Raw genomic sequence first — 21,688 nt, forward strand, 5'->3', positions numbered from 1 at the left:
TATTTTAAAGCAGCACAGTTTGTAGTACAAGCGGGTTGCATCTTTTCTATCTATGTGAAAGTAAAAAACCTAATCTTATCTTAAGATGGAGAAGCCTACCTGGAGTGCTGAAGATAAAGCAGGCTGCGAAGAAAAGCAGGTTTGCTAAATAGCATGTTCAGATGAGAGTTACAGGCCAGCCCTTGCTTTAAGTGACTGCTAGTTTGCTGTCACATTGTAATGTTTTATGTTTGAGTGCAAGGAATATATCCTATTCATCAGTAAACAGGAAACGTCTAAAAAAAAGATTTTCTATTCCATAAACAATGGCTGCTAGAGGTCCGAGATAAGATTTTACCAGTGCAGATTACCACAGTAGCAGCCTTTTTGACTATATACTATGAGAGGAGATAAACAAATTCCGTGTCATTGGTTTGAATAGGTATCATTCAAAATCTTTGGTGAAAGCTGGTTACATGCTTTCCTTGCAAGACTTCTACAACTGTGATCCAAGAGACTGCAGAGAAAATACTAACTCAAGGAACTGCAGTAAACAAAGTGTTTCATGCTGCATAGAAAATATTAACACTGCAGTACTCCTGATACTGTTTCTAAAATAGTAATTGATCAAGCATTAGGTAATTTCTGCAAAAGCTGTTTAAAGTTTTATCAGTATTTTCACAGAAATGATCACAGGGTTCACTTTATTTTTTGTTGGAAACATTATTATTTTTATTCCTCAACTGATCTCCACGTTGGTTCCTCTGTAACATTTTCATCATTCATTACCCTAACATAGAAAGTGGACTGTTTCTCTTTCAGACTGAAATATGAAAAGGTACTGATTCAAGCAAATACCATGCTTTCTAGAAGTCTGCAACATACCTACATTCTGGTGATGTTATGACCTGATTAAACACAATCAATAAAAATGCAATAGTTGCTTAGCAACAGAAATCACTATGAAGATTAGCGTTTCATTGTGTACACAGGTATCCCAAGAACTGACCCTTATCTTGATTCATAGAAGTTATACTGGCTCAGTGTACATTAGCTAGAGAGTTTTCTGGAGAAGTACCATCACTAACCATCACTAGCACCAAAATGCTGGTGCTAGGGCAGTGAGAAACACTGCTTTATGAAATGGCTCATATGGGTATAAATATGCTTATGTGCTTGACCGGTGATGGCATGGTCTTTGTCGGTATACCACTGCGGGAGAGAAAAATACAGAGAATGTTAGTACTAGCTACATGTAAATGATATAAATCAAACATGGTAAGACATAAAAATGTGCAGACATTTAAAATTCTCCCAGCATGAGGCTAATTCAGCATAGAAGCAAAGACATGATGGTGGTAGGAAGCTGCTATGATACTTTTGTCCCTGCTTTGTGTGTGGGATACACCATCTATTCATGCTAAAAGTACAAAATTAATACATGGCTTGTCCACACGCATGGTAGATGCAGCTCCTCAGTTTAGAGTGGTGCCTGATCTCTGCACCCTGTAAGCCCTGCAAGTTTAGCTGAAGGACAACCATGCACTGGGGCATTTGGCTTGCATTTGGCTTCTTTCTACACTTTATCCTTTTCAGCACTGCTCCCCAAGGGCTGGGAGAAGGTCGGAAAGGACAAGCTTGCACCTTAGTCTGAGAGTTTCCATATACAGCATAAGAAGGGACAAATAACTACTTCACTTACAAGTTCCATAGAGAAACATGAAAAGTGGTGGACAGGTTATCTTGGACTTAGCTGAAGTTAACCTTTCCTTATACCCTATCTGAAAGATGCTATTCATTGGACTTTGGGTATATGCAAAGATTGGGATTGGCTTGGCTGTTTGTCTGAGAACACAAAAAAATTAACAAAATGAAAGATTAGGGAAACAGGGTCAAATATGAGGAGTTGCTTTACGTTTTTTTCTTGTACAGAAGATACATGGGTGCGTTATGGTAAAATTTCAGTTACTGACCATGAAATGCAAGTATGTGAACTTTCATTTAAGATGGCAATTGATTTATACCTAACAATAGGGAGCTTTTGCTATCATTCTCATAATACAAACCCATTTGCATGATGATAAACAAAACAGAAGCATACCATTGCCTGAAAATCCACTTCAGCATCAACAAGAGCTTTGGAAATCTGCGCTGCTTGCTGAAAGTGAACATTATCTGAAAAGTGGAAGAAAAAGAGGAAAAAGGTAAACAAAAAATTGCTTCTGTACTACTCTGGGGGAAAAGCAAAACAACAAACACAGAAGACTCCCCAGCACTGCTGACTGAAACACAGATTAGTTGCAGAAAGCAGTATTATTTTATTGACGTAAATGTAACAGCCTTGCCCCTTCATGCTTTTGTTTTGTCAGTAGTAGAATTGCGAACCTGTCTGTAATACTAAAATGTCTAATTAACTGCAACTCACCATCTGCTGTTCCATGAATAAGGAGATATTCAACCTCCTTGAATTTTTCAGCTCTGGCCATTACTGTTGAACTCTGAAATTAAAGAAAAGGAAAAAAGAAAAGAAAAAAAGGTGCTATTTGTTAGAAGATGATTTGCTACCAACTGACTTTGATTCCTGTTGACACACTCTGGGGTCCTTCAGATAAAAAACAACCACCCTGCCCGCTCCCCCCTCCCCCCAAGTGGCACGTTCACATATCCAACAGCACCGCGCTCGCACTCAAACCCTTCTGCATCGGTCTGCAATTACTACCAAGGGTTATATCTGCAAAGTAACAGGCAATTCCGGAGGGGAAGAGTTTTGCAAGCAGGATACACATTTAATGCATTGCTAACATGCTGTTAGCCTGCAGCACATCACTTGCCATAGGTTTCCTGTGCGACTGCAGACAAGTTAAAAAAAATGTTGCCATGGCAACAGTGCACCCTATGATAGCAAGGGGTAGATCTTGCAGAGACTACACGCATTATCGTCCCCACCAAAATGTACACTGCAGTTTACCTGTAGATCAACAGAGCTGGTATTTCATCAGTCTTAAGTAAAAATGCCTGACAAGAAGTTTAAAACAATGCTCTCCCCCAAATACAATACAGAAATGCCTGAAGGAAAAACCCACTAGACCAAATCTATAAATAGAAGTCAAGCTACATTTTGGGAATTGAAACACAATACGGTGATAAAAAAAATAATCAGCCAGTAAGATTAATCAAGAAACTTAAAACACAGTAACAAGATACTCCCTAGAACATACTAACCACCTGACTTGCTACTGTGACTAGGTACTAGAGAATGAGGAAAGTAAGGATTGCAGGTAAGATCTTTAATTTGGGCAAGGAAAGGGAATAGGATAGTGCTCTGCCATAAGAGTGGGAAGAAGAAAGGGACAAAACAAGACATTTTAGGCTCAATAAGACAACCAGCATAATGGGGCAAAAATATGTTGAACGAAATTTCCTTCTGTTAGCAACATTATAGGGGTTGTCTGCTGAAAATGACTGAATCCCTATAGAAGTTTTCTCTATATTACAGCAACTTAAAAGTTACTATGGCAAGGAAAAAAAATAGTAAAAATTACAAACAAAAGAATGTGGTGTGGTGTTTTGTTTTGTTTTCTCCCCCACCTTGTACTAAAGCTGTATCCTTGCACAGGGATTTGCATTTAGTACCCCCAAAAAGTCAAATACATGATATTACCAAGACTCAGAAGTGTGCTAATTTCCTTATGTCTCTTGTACACCCATGAATCTTTAAAGCAAACATAAATACTAAATTCCTTTTGTTATGGCAGAATAGCGTACCGCAACCCTCTCATAAGTGAAATGAGTTCTTTGTAGTTATTCAACCAAATTTAAAAAATAAGTTCAGCAGAGAGAAAAAACCACCCTCCAATCCGCAGCATGGCAGTTGCCCTCTTTTGATAGTGAAAGGCTGCAGAGCACCAGGAATCCCATCTAATACATGGAAATGCACGCACACTGGAAGCATGACACTGTCCATGGAAACGCGTTGGAATTGTGGAGTAAGAACAGATAGTTACGTGCGTGCCAAAATCTGGAGAGAGGACTTTGATTCAGTGAGGAGCACTGGTACAGGAGCCGACCAAAAGAACGATTCAGAAAGTAATGGCCCAGTGATATAAAAAAAAAAGAAAAAAAAGCAAAAGAACCAAGCAATATCCTTTGAGTGAATCATTTTCCACATGTGCAGAGGGGGACTTGATAGATCGCCTTTATAAGCTTTCTTCCAGCAAATCAGTGCTGGTTTAAGGGACAGCAAACCTTCTCCGAGTGGAAGCCTGACTTAAGCTACACTTCCGAGAACTCGACTTTCCAAAAGCAGCTTTGAAAAAAGGGTATCACTATTTTTCCCCTCCAAGCATTAAACAAAATGAAGCTATTTGTAAAATACTTCAGAAAGAAGGAACACACAAAAGAGATACTTTCTCAGGTTTTTTTTTGTCACTTGCAAGTGATGTCTCAACTCAACATGAAGAGTCCCTTCCCTAAAATGTGCTTTAAGGACACAGTACTTCTGCCAAAAAAGAAGGTTGCAATCTGAAGTTAGGCACAGTTACAGCACAAAGCAACAGCTACATCGGCTGAACAAACCTCAAGTGGAAAGCAAATAAATACAACTTAATTTACCCCTTCCGTTTCATAGTTATACTGCCGGGACAAAGGTTCTGAAAAGGTAACGTGTACAAGTACTGAGAATTGGGCCCGGCTGCGTGTAACCGGCTTTTCTAAAGATCACACAGCAGTCAACATTTTATCAGCACTCCACAAACAAGTTAAGTTTGGCTGAAACTGAAGGTCTCTCTCCCTTTAGCATATTCTCAGATAATAGAACAAATGTCAAATCAGTACAAGATGGCATATTTACAAAATTGTACCCTGTTTTGCATAACCTAATGATGCAGCAGTTCTTAAGGACTGAACATTTCAAATCTGCTAGAAGAAGATTGCCAAATCTATGACTGTTTCAAACTCTTGCCAAAAGCATATCAAATTCAGAGTGAACTGCAAAATAATCTTCTCACAAGTTGAACAGTCTCTTCGGTATGCTTTACATGGCTACTGCGTCTGACCTCTAGAGCTCTGCCCTGATTTAGTCTCAAGGCTTTTACATCAGGGACACTTCTTCCCGGGCAGACAGCTGCTCCCCCATTCAGCCTAGGATCCCTACACAATTATATTGGGAGCTCCACCCACGCTCGCTGCTTTCTTTTACAAAGCTCTAATTTTTAATAATTCACAACTACCTTAAAACACCTAATTAGCCTACTTAGAGGACTGTGAGTCATCCCTCAGACTTGACTCTTGACAAAGAGTGTTTAATGTCTGAGATTCTCTTCCTTCAATAAATGCGAAACCTCATGTCACAGTAATACGAAGGTAGGGTTGTACCCCTCTTACCACAACTAGTTTCTTGAGACTATATATTCACAGTCATTAATAACACTCTGTGCATTAGGAAGGCGCCTAGCAGCACGCATCTTCTCTAAGCAGGTGTGTACACAGTCCCATTTCTTTTAAATTAGGGCACAAAGTACAGAGTTTATGCAACCGTTCACTGTTCAAGCCAGCTTTATAGCGGATGCAGCAGGATAGAGAATATATGATGCAGCACGCAAACCTGACAGTACCAAGTTAACAGTTCAAAAATGATTTAACAGCTTCAGTTAGGAGAGCTAACAGGAGAGCTTTCAGTACATGTTTTGCATTTACTTGCTAAAAACCACTCAGTTCAGAAAACAGCTCTCGTCAGCGATAAGGGGCCAGGAGGCTGGCTATTGGGACTGGGACATTGAACAAAGGGGCTGTAAGCCAGGAACATGCTGGGCTGAAGTCAGTAAGGGTCTTCAGCAACAACAAAATCTCACACCACTTCCATTGATGCTACATTAAAAGCAACAAACTCACTTCTCGAGCTACGCCACCCCTACAGGTTTATATGGAAAAGTAAATTCCAAATAATACATTATTTGGGGCTTTAATAACGAATGAGTACTTAAGTTGCATTTTCCTATCTCTAGAAGCAGCAGTGAAGTGTGACAATCTGATCTGTGCAATTACCCCTCCTCCATCTAGCCACCATTCTCCCCAATTAGTCCTCTGAGTAACACATTTGAAACCTTTAGCTCTTTGGTACTGGCAGTTTCAACGTGGCCATTGCCAGCAATGGATACTATGCCAAGAAAATCCGACTCCTGGCTTGAAAGGATTAAACAGTCCTCTGTTGCCATCTGTGCCGTGAAGCTGGTGAATGACTTCGTGCACCCAGAGCGTTAACGTTCGTTCTGCACGACGACAGTAACTTCTATTTACACTGCTACCTCGCAGACCTCCTACTGTTCCCACTGCCTTAAAGAAACACATTTGGAAAAAGGCAGGCAGGCGGCTGCAGGCTGCTGGTCAGTCCCCGGTGGGCCTGAGCAGCTCGCTGGTTAGAGAGGCAGACGCAGTACCAAGTCTTCCAGCAGTCACGACCACTGTCCTCAATTTTGACCAGAACGTCTGATACAGCAGTTAACAAAACTAGATTACTGGACTGATGTCAAAACAGACATTTCAGTCCATATATGTATGTATTTATATGTTTTACCATACTTTTAAATCGATGCAATAATCCCCACTCTTTTTTCCCCCATGACACTTATTTGTTTAATGCATCAAGACACAATCAGTGCTGAACTGTCTTCTAGGCTATTTACCAACCCAAACGCAGAGAATGCCCCATCTCTTTTTCTCTAACACCCATGTTTGGTTCCAGCATCACCATGGCTGAATAAAGTACCCCTCAGATCCCCCACAGTTCTCCAATAGCCACTGTATTTCCACCTAGACCTGAAATTTTACAAAACCTTACAGAAGACTTGGGCTGCTCTGCCCTACGCCCAGCTACCTATGACTTCAAAAAGCCCTTGAGGCAAGCAAGTCAAACAATTCATCATGCCATAACGAGGACAAACAATTCATCATGCCATAACGAGGACAAACAGTCTACAGGTATTTTGCTTCCATTAGAACACCTGGAAATCCCCTCACTTCTGGGCAAACATTAGTCATTTTAGACCAAACCTTGGTGTTTGTGGAGATGGGGCCGAAATTCCAGCCCCGGCACTGCTGGCTCTCAGTTGGCCTGCAATTTGTTTGATGTGATCACTGTACAGACAGACTTGCCTACCCGTCAAAGTTTCCTAATATTTAGGAGATTTTGCTTTCCCTGAAAAAACCTTGTAGATTCCTAAAGCAAGAAAGTTCACTCAATACCCATTTTTTTAAAATTTACATTTCAGAAAGAACTGGAGCACATTTGTTTTGGTGGAAATGCTGTTTAAGATAAAGCATAGTTTGCCCACGAGCATATTAAATTTTAAAACAAATTTGTTTCTTGGTGATTAAAATAAAACAGTTTTTACAGCTTGTTTTACAGTCTGCAAAGTAGCCAAATGGAACTGAATGTAAAAAAAAACCCCAAAAACCCAACACACCAAACAAACAACAAAACCCACACCATTCAGCAAGCAGTAACTGCCTCACGCAAATCCAAGCACACGAGGCTACAGCCTCTAAAAGCACAATGCAACAGTTACAGCCAGAAAGAAGGAACAAACTCATTTCTCCCCATGGCGAAGGAACTAGACTGTATGAAGAAAAAGAGAGTGGTTTAGAAAAGAAACAACACACTCCAAAAAATGAAGTAAAGTGATTCTTTCTTACATTATAGTTCTTCAGATTATCACTTGCTATAGGAAGGCCCATGTATCGCTCCGTGTATATTGAATCTGTAATTAAAAAAAGCAAAACCAGAATATGCTACTTAATTTTCAGTCTGCCAGAAATTTTTCCCACCGATACAAACAATAAGAATGCGTACTGGAAATTAAAAAAAAAAAAAAAAGATAAAAACAGGTTTTCCACAATGAGGTGTGTAGGTAACCATCACTATTCAGAATATTTAATCTTCTTGTTGCCATGGTCACCTGAATACTGAATATTAATAAAGTACTTTGTGTCAATGTTACCTTATTGTTATTCTTTCAGTAATCCTAAGAAAATTGCTGAAAATCTTGCAGTAAATGACTAGCATTTGAAAAAAATCTTAGATCTTTTATCTAAATGTTTACTACTAAAAATCTGTAAAATGAAATTGTAGCAGTAGATTAGGACACTCAGCTTGGCTCTATGTTATCTATAGTCAAAATTAAGTATCTCTGATTTTCCACAGATTTTTCGGCATGGTATCATATTACTTTTTTTGCAGATTTGCTGCTTTATTTTAAGCCATACAAATCAACGCTCTGTTGTCATATTCTAATGTCCATTTGACTTCTCATCAGCGTTGTTGCACTGGTTTTTTTTTGATGCTGAATATGCATGCCTCCATAACCCTTTCCTTTATCTAATCAACTAAAAGTAGAATTTTAGAGATCCTGATCTTCATTTAAAAAATATTTCCTGCCATACTGTAATATTCATATCCAAAACATTATGAAAACATCCCTATATCCTCAACGGACTACTTCTAATACCTGACAGTATGATTTGATCTGTTGAATTAGCCAAAGCACATAATACGCTATTATACAGCCTCTGAGCTAGCTGCAGAATGATAAATTGTGCCTTATTTAGCAGAGGTTTGCCAGGAAAAGCTTTCCCTTGAATGTTTTTGGACAAATCAAAACCAGAAAAATGTCAAAATATGGTCACGTTGTACCAGCACATATTATATTTTTAACTGTATTTTTTTTAATCTGGAGGAGAGCCCCTGTAACTGTATTTATAGCCTCATGCAACTGCAACTTTATACACTATAAGCTTGAAGCATGTACAGACTTGTCCAATTGTTCACATTTTCGTAACATCAAGCTATTCTTAAGATTAATTAGATGTATAAAATGCAAATTTTACACTCTAAAAGGAGAAAAAACCCAAAGGCAATTCAAATCCTATTCTGTTACTTTGAGAGAGTAAATTACAATGCAAGTTCGATGTTAAGCCTCATTCTTTTAAGTAAAGTAGCATTTTGAAGAAGCAAAGTCTAATAGCGATGGATTTCTGACACACAATACTGGTCTCGGAACAGGTGGCAGCTTTGGAAAGCAAACACAGACACATTACAGTAATACTACGAATACTGCAATAATTTAGCATTCATTAAAGGTTAAAGAGATTACCTGGAATTGTGGATCTGACGTTTTAAAGTGGGAAGTAAGATTTAGGGAATTAGTTTAATTCCAAAATGCAGTACCCATGAGTTCATTAAAACAGACCAAGCAGCGTTTACATGGCATCTAGTGGATAATCAAAGTTCTGCGCTATGAATCAACACTTTGCAGCATGTGCACTGCAAGACATATGGGAATCCTTGTAACGAGGAAGCCATCACATACCATAATATTGCCAACGTGACACGGGGGCAACCGCTATTCCACACTTGAACACGCCGCTTCCAGAGCCAAGCACCATGGAGGTCACATATCCCCCATAAGACTGAGAAGAAAACATTGCTGTTATTTTAGTCGGGAAGAAAAGGATGGGGCCCATCTGCTAAACGGTTCGTCAGACATTTATAGGCTCAGCTTTTTTCATATTAACGAACTCCATTCTGAATTTGGGTCAGATCTCACCCAGCCTGCTCAGTGGGGGAAACAGGCATCAAACAGCGGGTGGCAGCTGTGGTGCTGATGAATGAGAACTGGCTGGGGAAAAGGGACGCAAACGCCGCTGAACTGTGACTCAGCCGAGGATGACAGTGCTTGGTGGCACCGTAGGCAGCAGCGAAAGACAGGAAACAAGACAGTGCTGAACCGCTGCGTCCCTCTCCGTGCGGGGGGAGTGGGTGGAAGCAGAGCTCGGGCCCACAACGCGCCTGATGAGTAGTTGCACCGGGGCATCCGAAAATTTACAACTCCCTCAGAGCAGGCCTACGGCAGCTCACTTGCTAACTCTCCTCCAAAGCGTCAAGAGCAAGACTGTGACTGGGGAGCGAAGGATCTTCTGCTGAGTCTGTGGGAGGAACTGTGCAGCAATACGCTCCTTGCTACGCACAGAAAATTCACTCACAGTCTAGCCTGATACACAGATGAGTAAGTATCTGACACACGCGAGCATCCAGGCTGCAAGATACCTAAACAATGTCACTGACTGCCCAAATGACTGCCCTCACTATAGTTTTAGGGGGTTATTTAGGAAAACGTGCCCACCCACTTTAGAAAAGAAGAGCAATTTTTGGATCTCGTTCCTGTCTTGAAACCAGGTTAATAGGCAAATGGAACTGCATCTTAGTTCAAAGCCCTTAAATGTTTGCGCCAATGACTTAGGTCCTCCCAATGAGATCAGCAAAGTAATGCATGTACTTAGTAATGAAACCCACGTACAAGTATGTTGCCTAACCTGGCCGTAGTAAAGATATTACTGCCAAACCTATGGCAAACAAAATTAATGTACAGTGACAGGCTGACAATGAGACACTGACAATCTGAAAACTCAAGAGATAAAGACAATCTCTTTGCCCACAGGTTCAGTACCCGGGATGCATAACCCCAACCTAGCTCCCAAGAGGATTGCTCTTCAACTATTCATCCTGAGGCTCATAAGGAGTAAGGTGGGAATGCATTAAGTCCTCCATTTCTGTGGAAAGAATTTCCCTCCTGCTGAAGTTACTACTACTACTACACTTGACTTCATACAACTCAGAGACGTTTATCCCCACAAGAAAAGCTACCATCATCACCATCTTGCCATCAGGCAATTTATTCACTGGTGCCTGTCACCAGCAGTGACCAAATTTCAGCTAGCAATTTAATTCAAGATCCTGCGTGCAATCCTGCATATACTTACAACACAGTATGCTTAAACAGAGCACGCAAGAATGCTCCCTGCGACCCCAGAAAAAAACAGTGAAACAGCAGCCTGGGACAGAGAAATGTTCAGAATTTGAATCAAATAGGTATCACTAACACTACATCCGCACTTAGCCTTGCAGCTGAGGGGGTATGTATATGCTATTAAACACTCCCCTCTACTGTGACAGGTTTTAAAGACACATCAAAGTCAGAGAAATCTGGCCTCTGGTTGGAGGTACTGCTGAAATAAAATATAGCCAAGCACAACAATATAGCAGATTTAGATATTTTCAGACTGCTAGTAAGAACACAACAACCATGCCACGCAGCTGGTTCACGTGTAGTTTTATATCTTTTTTTTTTAAATTAGAGTCATCCAACTAATATAAAGAGACATTACTGAATAGATTCTTGGATTTTTTTTTTTAAATATTGGTTCGTCTGTACCTAGGAACTTGGCAGTATCCCTTTAAATTCTTTTTAATCCCTCTCGTAGTCCTAATTTCTGTTTCAAAGGCTCCTGAATCCTTGCAAAGAGACAATGTATACAGGCACTTGCAAGATGTACTTCATCAGGTCAGTTACTGGACTGCGCCATGACCCCAGAGGTGCCCCACACTTAATACTCCAGCACCTCACACAGAGAGCAGCACAACAAATAGCTGTTACAATTAAATAATAGACCAGCCAAACTTATTTGAGTACTTACCCAACCCCAAATAGCTATTCTGTCCTTATCAACAAAGCCCATTTCAGAAAATTTTCTAAAAACAAACAGAATAATTAAATGCTTAACAGATTGCAGGTATCTGCCATTATACAGACTTTCATGTCTGCATCTTTCTACTGTACAAATAAGCATTTCCCACTTCAGCACAGTGCCTGCATATGAAAACATACAATACTTCAGGCACGTGTGTCTTTAAGAAATTCAGAAGAACATCTGTGCATGTGAAAAACCCAAACCTGGACGATCTGTAAAAGCCCTCAAATCACAGTCACTTTGTATTGTATTAGGTTAGATTTCACCATGTGCCTTGCCTTTTTTTTTTTTGGTCCTTTTTTTTTTTCAAAAAGCTTGGAGTAAAACTTCCAGCTCCAAGTTCCTTGGTAGCATGCTCTTCTACTAATGTGACAGTTATCATCTCTATAAAACCAGGGATATGGTAAATTTGTTATTACAGCATTAACTCTTCTCTCTTCCTAAGCATAAAACGATGGTTGGCCTATAAATGACACACTTCAGCATACAAAATTAATGTAGAATTTAGTTATGTTTTTGTCAGTAATTTCAAGATCACCATTCAAAACCTTCACCTTTTTTTCCCCTACACAATAAGAAAAAAAGGAGCAGGTGTTGACCATCTCACTGTAGCTCACCTGGCTGCTGCTATCTGATCTTCCACTTCGTATGTTCCCAACCTTCGGTTTATTGCATGCAGGATTTTATCCCCTTGGTATCCACTTCCTCTGCCATCGAAGCTGGCCACAATGATCTGCTCGGTGCTTGCAAGGTACGTAGCCCAGCTGATCCGGAAGGCATAATCTACTTTCTGACTACAGGGTCCTGCATACCTGGGTGGAAAGTGCCACAGAATTCAAGCATTTACTCTCCACGCATCAAGCGTTTGCAATACAATTATTGCTGACAATTTTCAGCCACTAAAGAAGGGTAAACCTTTAAACTAAGCTGAGCAAACAAGAAAAGCATCACTGACTGACTCCGAACTGCTGCTTTGCCTGGACACTAAAAGCAATATGCTTTTTAAAAATGTCAACTATTAATCAAGAAAGAAGACTGGATTTTGTTTGTTTTATTGCTTTCTGCTCTAATAAGAAACTTTCATTATTTTGACTTTAAGCAGCTTATCAGAAATCCAAACCAAATTCTTTTTTGTGTTGGTATATCTAGTCATCTAAGTTTCAAAGCGATGCTCTTTAACTACTTCTGTTCCATTTACCTATGATTTATTTGGTTAAAGTCTGAAATCAACAAATAGCCTTCATTTGGGAAAATGAAAAAAATCTTTTTCTGCATTTTTAATGTCTCATCAGTGTTCCCTACAGTTTAAACTATTTCCGATGCAGGCTGAGAAAAAGGAAGCAAAACTGTAATTATAACTTTTTATTTTAAAATATTCGGAAGCACTTGAGCACTACGAAATCACACTCTAAGTACCTGGATGGTAAAATCCTGTTTGCAGTGCACTTCTCTAGCCACTGTTCAACAGAGTAAAAAATGGAAGAGTGGCTCTTATGGCTTTATAACCCATTTTTCCCAGCTTTAAAAACAAAGAAAAAACTACTAGGAATTCTCTATATCAAGCTTTGTTTCTATACACTATGGATCCTGACACTGCTGAAGGAATTTCTGATACCAAGATCACCATGAAGCAGAGGTGATCCTGACAAAGGCCCAGGTAAGTCAATAAAAATAGAATAAAAGCCAAAATAAGTCTTTAACAAGCAAAGAGCACTGACTGCTCATTAAAACTTCCAATAGGCATATAAAAAAGTATTACAGTGCTACCAAATTACATTATATAAAGATGTATCTAACAATTAACAGCTAGTTTCCTTGTGGAGTCAGCTTTTCGTAAAAAGAGGAAAAGGTTAACATTTCTATTTTAACGAATAGCTAAATTTCAGTAATTTCCAGTTAGAAATGAACAGAAGTGCTTGAGGAAGAACGGACCAAACAGCACATGCTCATGGTTTTGGAATTTATGAAAAAACAGCAAATGTAATCCTGACCACAGGATGCAGTTTGCCAACACCAGCTGACAGTCAAATATCACAGAGAAAATGCAACGTCACACTCACTACTTCAACTTTAGGATACACGGCTTATTCAAGGTTTCATTCTGGAATATAATTTAATTGAATATTATTCCTAATGAACTCTAAGAGCAGAGGAGGAGGTAAACTAATGCTAACATCCTGGATTTAAATCAGATAGAGAATGTATCTGCCTCACGGCCACCAGCAAAATATGTACTTGTTAAGCATTATATCATCTTATAGTACAGGAATCTATCACAAATGGGGATACACCTCATTTTTTCATTCCCTCTTAAAACTACTTTAAGAAGTAATTAGAAAATATGCCAGTTTTGTGTTTCCCGATCTTATTAAGAGCATTTGAAGTAGATGAAAGTGATTATTAACACAACATGCCACGTAACTTGAAGACTTACACATCAAGGAGCAGAGGGTACTTCTTTGATGAATCGAAATGGGGAGGCAATATCATTTGATACCACAGGTCTAAAAGTGAAAAGAGTTTGACTTAGGTCAGTTCTCCAGTGAAATAATTTGACATGCATTACAATTCATACAAGAGCACATTTGAGTCACCCCCTAAAAATTAAAAAGTAGTTTCATCTGAACTGTCCTAATATATACAGGTAAAAGTTCCGAGCTAATCTAATTTTTTTTTTTTTTAAATGTTTTACAGCTAAGTTAACAGAAAGTCTGGAACTGGAACGTCTACAATAATAATAATAAAATTTGGGGACTCAACATACTGTCTCGTAACATTATTCTACATTATAAGCTTACATGAAAAGCTTGGTAAGTCTCTAGAGTGGTAAATCTGACACTAGGTCAAAAATGTTTTTCTACTCAAATTTGTCTCCCAGCACTAAAAAGAAATTTTAAATATTTTGAACCTGTCAGATAGGCTTTGCATGACAGTTTGTAAAGCATCTCAGAAACATATCCAAATATCTATTATTTTTCAAGCAACATTGATTCCAGTTCCATCCATGTTACTCTTTCCACCCAAGTTGGCTAAGAGTTAGCCAAACATTTTAAATGCACACCATGTAAGTTTTGCAAACCAATTGGCTCGATTGTTCACTCATGAATTTTAAAAGAACTGATGCTGCAATACTGATGGACTGCACTGCAGTAATAGCCAGAGTGCAAGTCTTGCAGAAATTTATCCAGGTATAAATATGCAAGGCATTAAAACACTGAAAAATGAACAATCTAAATTGAACACATGAAAATACTACTTTTAGTTTTTTGCATATCTGTGTATTCTATAGTCACAGGAGCGGATCTCTTCTTTGATAACATACACGGGTTTGTGAGCAGACTTGGAACTTGAAGTAGGACTACATAAATGGATTTATTTCTCCTACTTGTGACATTAAAAATAGGTTCCCCTTACCCAAAAACTTTTACCCTGAAGAGATGAAGTAGTAAGAACAAAGAGGAATAAAAAGATGAATATACAACTGATAGCACGAAGAACATCTTTAAATCTCCATCTTGCCTGGAAGATTTCATCTTTAGCCCTAGTAAAAATGTGATAGAAATAAAAGACAGAAAACACAAAGATAAAGAGAGTTATTACATAAATAAGGTAACAGCGGATGGAGGGAGGCATCAAAAAGAACAGTTAATGACTGACAGAACTCAATACAGTTTGTAAAACATAATTCCATTAAGGATATTCATTCATATTATCAAGAGGAAGTCATGAAGAGAAAAGCTAGTAGCAAAGGCTAGAGCAAGAACAGTTTAGACAGGTACCAGGCCTCCCACTGCCGGTCTGTCTGATGTTCCTCAGCCTAGGAGCACACCAAGACAGCTTCAGTCCCCAGACTGCAAATTCAGAGGAGCACCACTAGCAAAGCATTAGCAGTTCGTTTTCTAGCATTTCGTTCTAGTCTGTATTCAGAGGTCTATGTAGTCTTGGAGCGTGAATGTGCTTTAAAGAACGTGACTATTCAATCCAAATACTCCCCTACACAAAGTCAAAAGTGATCTTGCTGAAATGAAGCCTAAATGATTTTGCACACTTTTCCATTTAGATTCTGTGTCCGTTTTTTGATAATAACTGAACTTCTCCTCCACTGTCCCATCTGCTAACACAAACCAAAGGGACTTGTACCTGTAAATTAAGACCTTCTTGAATTTATAATTTAATTTAAATTCAACAATGCTTATGAGCTTTGTGCCCCACCCCCCATTCCTCTTGTTTAATTTATTTAATGTGGTGTTAGGGACTTCTGTTTTTCACGTAATTATCAAGGAAAAAGGGAGTTAAGCGACTTCATTATGAAAACATCAAGATATCACACTAGGGAAAAAGCATATTTTAGATAAGAATATTTTGGGATTTCAGAAAAAAACAGAATGATTGGAGATGTCAAAAAAGAAAAAAATCTTGTCTTGTCTCTAAGTGCTGAATAACTGCAATAACCCCCACTACACCCATCTCTTCCGTCATGCTTTTCAGCAGAAGACCTTGAAGCACTTGGTGAAAAGGGGAGAGAAAGGTAAAACATGTTTCTGAACTTACTGTATTCACCTACACTAATGGAGCCAATTTTTTTTGAAGGCATCTGAATATCTTTCAATGAATTTTCCAGTTCAGTGTTATTTTCCAAGTATCTGAGGACTAAATAACAGAGTTAGTAAGAGTCAAAGACTAAATACATTATTTTCAAATGCACCACTTTAAAAATTCAATCTGAGACGATGGCAACCTACATTGCAGTCTTAGTTTACTGCAGTTTTTGTTTTTCCTCTCAGATTCAATGTTTACGATATAGTTTTCCTTCAGTAATTTAGTAACCAGAAAGCTGGTTTCCCTGTTTTGCATCTAAATGTAATTTCAGAAAAACTGAACAATTATCCAGTAAATAAGTCATACATTACTCACTGTTTTCTAGCACAATGTAAAATAATATTAGATAAACTATGAATAAATGTATGCCAAGCTATATAATTTATTCTTCTGGTTAACTATACCAGAGTAATTATCTGAAATTAAACTTACCCTTTATAACTGACATTTTAATTATTATACTAAGCAATGAGAACAAAATTAAAATAAATTTACAGTGCAATTTTCTGGCTCAACACAAACTATATTTTAAGACAATCCCATACCTCGATCATCACTGCTTCTGTGCAGAGTAGATACAGGCAGGCCAGGACCTGTTAATAGAGCACGAAACCTTCAAGTTTGCATGCTGTCTCAAAACACAACCCTTGTAAAGTAATTGGAAGTGGGTGATTCATAAAAGCTTAGAATTCGTTTCCCTCCAGTTTGCACAAGCTGGATTTTAAGTTAGTAGGGCCCAAACTACAAGCCACAGGATCCCGTAAAATACTCAGACTGTCTCGCAGGCAAACCACATGACTGTGAGGTACTGAAGAATTAAACTTCCACTCTTTAGCAAAGTCTACCCATGTGTTGTGGACCATGGTTTGGAAATCAGTAAGCCTTGTCACGGGGACCTCAGCAGTCTTCTTCAAACAACCATTTTTACAACCTGACAGAAAAATTCCCTCTCTGCTGTCTGTCTGTCCTTCTAGCCCATAGATCAAGGAAGATCCTGGCATCTTAAAAACCAACATACATTTCAATTTAAGGGAAATTTTAGAGAAGATTTTATTTTTCCCACCCTTTGATTATTTATCCCTTGCACTATCTAGCGCAAGCACTTACAGGTCAGAGACAGACTACAGTCCCACTGCTTAACTTACGATTACGTTCATTGGATTTTTTTGAACAGCACTATCTATCTTAATTTATTCCCACGCATAGAGCACTTCTCTTTACCCAGCCTGTTGCTCGCCTTGCTCCCAGAGTCTCCGAATTCCTTCTACAGACAGAGGTCCCCATGCAGCTCTTGAGGAGATGCACAGCGGACAGGAGTGTTTTGCGCCTCTTTCAGGCCCACTGGTAGACAGAACTATCAAATTTTATCCTTGTAATTTTTGTCAAGGTGCTTTTGAGCCTAGGAGGGAGTATGTTTTTCCGCTGCCAATGCATTTATCCAATGATATCAACACATATCATTGTTAGGCAGTGCATATCAAGATCTTGATGAAGTGAACTTCCCCACCCAACTAATCAGTGAGTCATGTTTATGTCAATTAATTCCATATATACTCACCACGACAATCTAGCTGATAATACTGTGTGTCTTTGCTAAAGGACACAGAATAATACTGGCATCTTTCTTGATTCAGATCACAGCTAACACATTTAGTAGAATTTGGACTGCTTTCCAAGAGCACTCTGCAAAGTAGACGAGCTTAATTTCAGAAATGAAAGACGACTTTTTTTTTTTAAAAAAACTATGCTAAACAAATGTATGCTTTTTAAATAAGATGACCGAATGAAATATGATAAAATTCAGGAGTAAAGTCCTTATTGATTTAAAAAACAGAGAAAGCAGACTTTAAAATTTTGAGTTCAATCAATACTGGAATTATAATCATAGCCAAAAAAAAAAAAAAAACCATGAGTGGTTTTTTAGGGGTGTGTTGCTTGAGGATTGGTTGTTTCTTTTAACTATTTCCCTTTATTAACTAAATTTACAGAAAAATATTTTCGTTTTTTTTACAGTTTATACTCCTACACTGATTTTAATTAAATATCCTATATAGGATCCCAGAGTAGACTATAAACATCCTAGTCTTTTTATTTTGCAGTGCTTTTTCTTAAAATTTCTTTTTCATTAATAAATATTTTACTCATACTGCAGCAAAAATTTCTTACTTATAAAGATTTCTTCCTCCTGGCATTCCACCGTTTTCATTACTAATGTAGTATCTATAAAAGCAAAACATGCTGGTTTTGGTAAAACGTTTACAGTACCTTACAATATTGAAAGGATTATCTTACATGTTTAGATCAGATTTTTAATGAGTTAAATGACATCTTCTCCCTCCCTGCTTGCTTAGACCCTTGTTACAAGCCCTTCTGATAGGAATCAATATCTTAATTACAATACTTACAAAAAGTTATTGGTTACAGCTTCTATGCTGATTACTTCCCATTCTCCTGCAGTAATAGGTACTGGAGACTGGAGGGGGGAAAAAAAAGGCAAGGAAAAAAAGCAGAAGGTGAAGCTCCTCAATCACCAGGAGAAACACAAGTCAGCAGTGACTGTCCTACACCGTATTGCTTACCTGCGAGCCATTTATGTAATGGATGTGCTTGTAACCTACTGTATTGCTGAAGACTTTGTAGTAGGCAGCATTGTCGGGTGCAAAGTGAGGGGCAGATGGCTGAAACTTGAACACAAGAGAGATGTCTTAAAGCAAACAAAAAACCTCCAAAACCAAAATGATAAATTTACGTTTTGATATCTCTAAACAGGAGTTTCAATACTTAAAACTGAACGTACTGCAAAAATTTTTGCCTACTGACTTAGTAGGTAGAACCTGTAGCCATTACCCTAAAAGTAAACACTCTTAAAGTATTTTCTTGCTCCTTAAGCAGCAGAATTTCCTGAGTATTAGCCCTGGTAATGACCGATGTCCACTCCCACCTCCCTTGAATCTGAAGTCCTACAGGTGTTCCTGGTTTCCTACCATTTTCGGAAACAATACGTGCATCTGCTTTTAAAGTCCCTGTTTTACTCTGTCCAATGCCAACATGCAGCTGTAACCTATTGCAATGTAAACATTGCAAATACATGTTTTCCTTAAATTTCCTGTTTTAAAACACATATTTATGAAAAAATTCTTTGAACTCAATTTTTTTTTAGCTTCACAGTGAAAAATTTCCCCTCTTTTTCAAAGAAAACAAGCTGCTTTGCAAAAGGAAATTTTTCTAGTAAGTAGGTAATTACAGAATGCCAGAGAACCCAAACTGGAATATTTTCATGAAGAAACTATTAATTTATCAATTGGGAGCGACAGAAATGAATGGATTCCTTCTACTGACTGTCATTTGGATGTGCCTCACATCGTAGAGAGAAAAACAGAGGAACGAAATTGAGCTGAATGAATTAAAAGTTCTCTCTGTGATACATGTCCAAAACATCTAAACATTAATTAGCCAACTGACACAACACTGTATCTCCGAGATGTTATACCCATTTTTGAAATGGAAGTGAAACAGAGAGGTGAAGTGACTCGCCTCCGGTCACTCAGTATGCAATGAATGAACTTGAGTCTCCCTAACCCATGTGCTCCAGATAATCTCTCCTTCTTCCCTAGCAATATTTTTTGAAAAAATAACCTGGCAAATATTTTGCTAGCTTCTCCCTTATCACAGTCTTGCTTTTTCAAAGTGTGACTTTCCTTCAACTCAACTGGCAAGCTCTAACTTAGCTCATGACCTGGAAGCCTTATGCAGTAACACAGGCTGTTCTGAGCATTCTTAGATTAAGTGTAATTTCATACCTATTTTTGAAAAAGAAAAAAAAAAAAAAGAAGAAAAAACAAGAAAAAACCACTATAAATATATACAAAGAGAGAAGTATATGTCTATATTTTAGACACATATATAATTTACTTAATTTTGTATCTACACTTATATGAATCGCATATACATATATGTGCATATATACATCTCTCATATATATATATATATATAAAAAAAAAAATCCCTTATCAGTTAAGTGTCATTTTATCACGCCTAAGTAGATAAGAATAGAAGAAAGGAATAAATATACCTTTCCTATCCCCTCTTCAATCCTCCCTACTCTCCACTCCCTTCTCAAATCCAGGAATCATACAGTGAGATTATCTTTTTCTTCCAACAGCTCCTAAGATGTGGGTTGTCTCTTTAAAAGAAACAAAAAACCAACAACCTAGTTTAATGGCACAGACTCGCATTTTGCCCTCTCATTTTGCACAACTGTTTACAAAGTCTGCAGCTTGATCATCACATTGTCTAATTGTGAAGCCTTTGCTGCAGAGAAGCAAAATGTGTCAGCGTTAAGGCCTTCCTTTCCATATCAAATTTGACAGCAGGTGGGTTGATCTCTCATCTTCATACTGCGGATGATTTCATCCCTGCTGTTGCCTCCCTCTTTGCATTTCTTTAAACTTTCATTTTTTACTTCAAAAGTGAATTAGTGACTAAAGCATAATCAGTGTGTGGAAAATGCGGGAGTGGAAAGTGTACTCTGTGTTCTCATCAAAAACTCTGAAACTCATTTCTCCCTCCAAGTCTGAACTTTTGCATCTCTGCTTCACTTCCCCCAGATCTTCTGTGTAGTTCATTAGGTGCCTACTCTCTACCATGTACAAAAGGACTGAGAAGCAGCTTGGAAAGCATCATCCAGACAGCAGCGATTGGTTTGGCAGAAGTGTATGAAAATTTTAATCTGGTCAGTTATATGTATCTTATCCCCAGTTCTCTCCAATGGATAGTTTGGGTGGGGGGAAAATCAATCAATAAATAAATAAACCCCCAAGGAGAACCTGGAATGGTTTGCTGCAACCTGAAACGCTAAAAATTACTTTTGTCCTCTATGCCTTTCTTCCAATACAATTCAAAGGTTATAGGATATGCTTCTTAATACATTTTATCCCCTAGATTGTTCTGGAGGTGGCAGGAAGACTGGAGAGCAGCCAAACCAGCATAGCTGACAACTCCCCCAGCACAAAGGGAATCCTGAGTCCTAGCTCCCGCACCCCCCTACCTACCGCTACCTAAGCAGTAGGTCAGAATTAAAAAGGAGTCTGGAAGGAGCACTCTGCTTTTTGGCAAGCTGAACATGATGCACGGGTCGCAGAAGATGCTCCAGCCATGCTGCACTGTCAGCCCAGCCTGGGAGTTCAGAACCCCATACCCACAAAAGCTTAAAACCGGGAGTGGCGTGGCATGGCGGCTCCATTTGAGACCATTTTTTCCTATACATGTAAAATGCAACAAGTGAATAGATCAGACCTGCACACAAGAGGCATTGCAACCGGCAAGAGGCTCATATGAAATTTTCTTAATTATCAGTGTTATGTAGCATGTGGCAGTTTTAGAAATTGAACACTCACTCTGCCAATCCAGCCAGTTGTACTTTCTTCCGTACGTTGTTTTTCCTAAGAAAGAAAAAACAAACAATCCCACAACAATTATGTTTATTTTACATCAGGCTATGTTTCTACAAAGATAAACATACAGAGATACT

General features: G+C 38.5%; 1 protein-coding gene across 1 annotated transcript in view; it reads right to left on the bottom strand.

Annotated features, from left to right (window-relative positions):
• Positions 1–21,688, bottom strand: part of LOC142083846 (dipeptidyl peptidase 4-like) — a 40,516-nt gene continuing 18,828 nt past the window's right edge. Inside the window, exons 12-26 of the mRNA XM_075153892.1 lie at positions 21,555–21,599; positions 18,738–18,842; positions 18,564–18,631; positions 18,325–18,378; positions 17,717–17,841; positions 16,704–16,751; positions 16,111–16,209; positions 13,994–14,063; positions 12,177–12,371; positions 11,506–11,560; positions 9,342–9,441; positions 7,669–7,733; positions 2,405–2,477; positions 2,081–2,154; positions 1–1,191 (exon numbers count right to left, since the gene is read on the bottom strand). Of these exons, the coding sequence (XP_075009993.1) occupies positions 1,093–1,191; positions 2,081–2,154; positions 2,405–2,477; positions 7,669–7,733; positions 9,342–9,441; positions 11,506–11,560; positions 12,177–12,371; positions 13,994–14,063; positions 16,111–16,209; positions 16,704–16,751; positions 17,717–17,841; positions 18,325–18,378; positions 18,564–18,631; positions 18,738–18,842; positions 21,555–21,599 (1,275 nt within the window). The 3' untranslated portion in view covers positions 1–1,092. The remainder of the gene's footprint in view (positions 1,192–2,080; positions 2,155–2,404; positions 2,478–7,668; positions 7,734–9,341; positions 9,442–11,505; positions 11,561–12,176; positions 12,372–13,993; positions 14,064–16,110; positions 16,210–16,703; positions 16,752–17,716; positions 17,842–18,324; positions 18,379–18,563; positions 18,632–18,737; positions 18,843–21,554; positions 21,600–21,688) is intronic.

Source organism: Calonectris borealis, chromosome 6 (genome assembly GCF_964195595.1).
Source record: "Calonectris borealis chromosome 6, bCalBor7.hap1.2, whole genome shotgun sequence".
NCBI classification, from domain to species: Eukaryota; Metazoa; Chordata; class Aves; order Procellariiformes; family Procellariidae; genus Calonectris; species Calonectris borealis.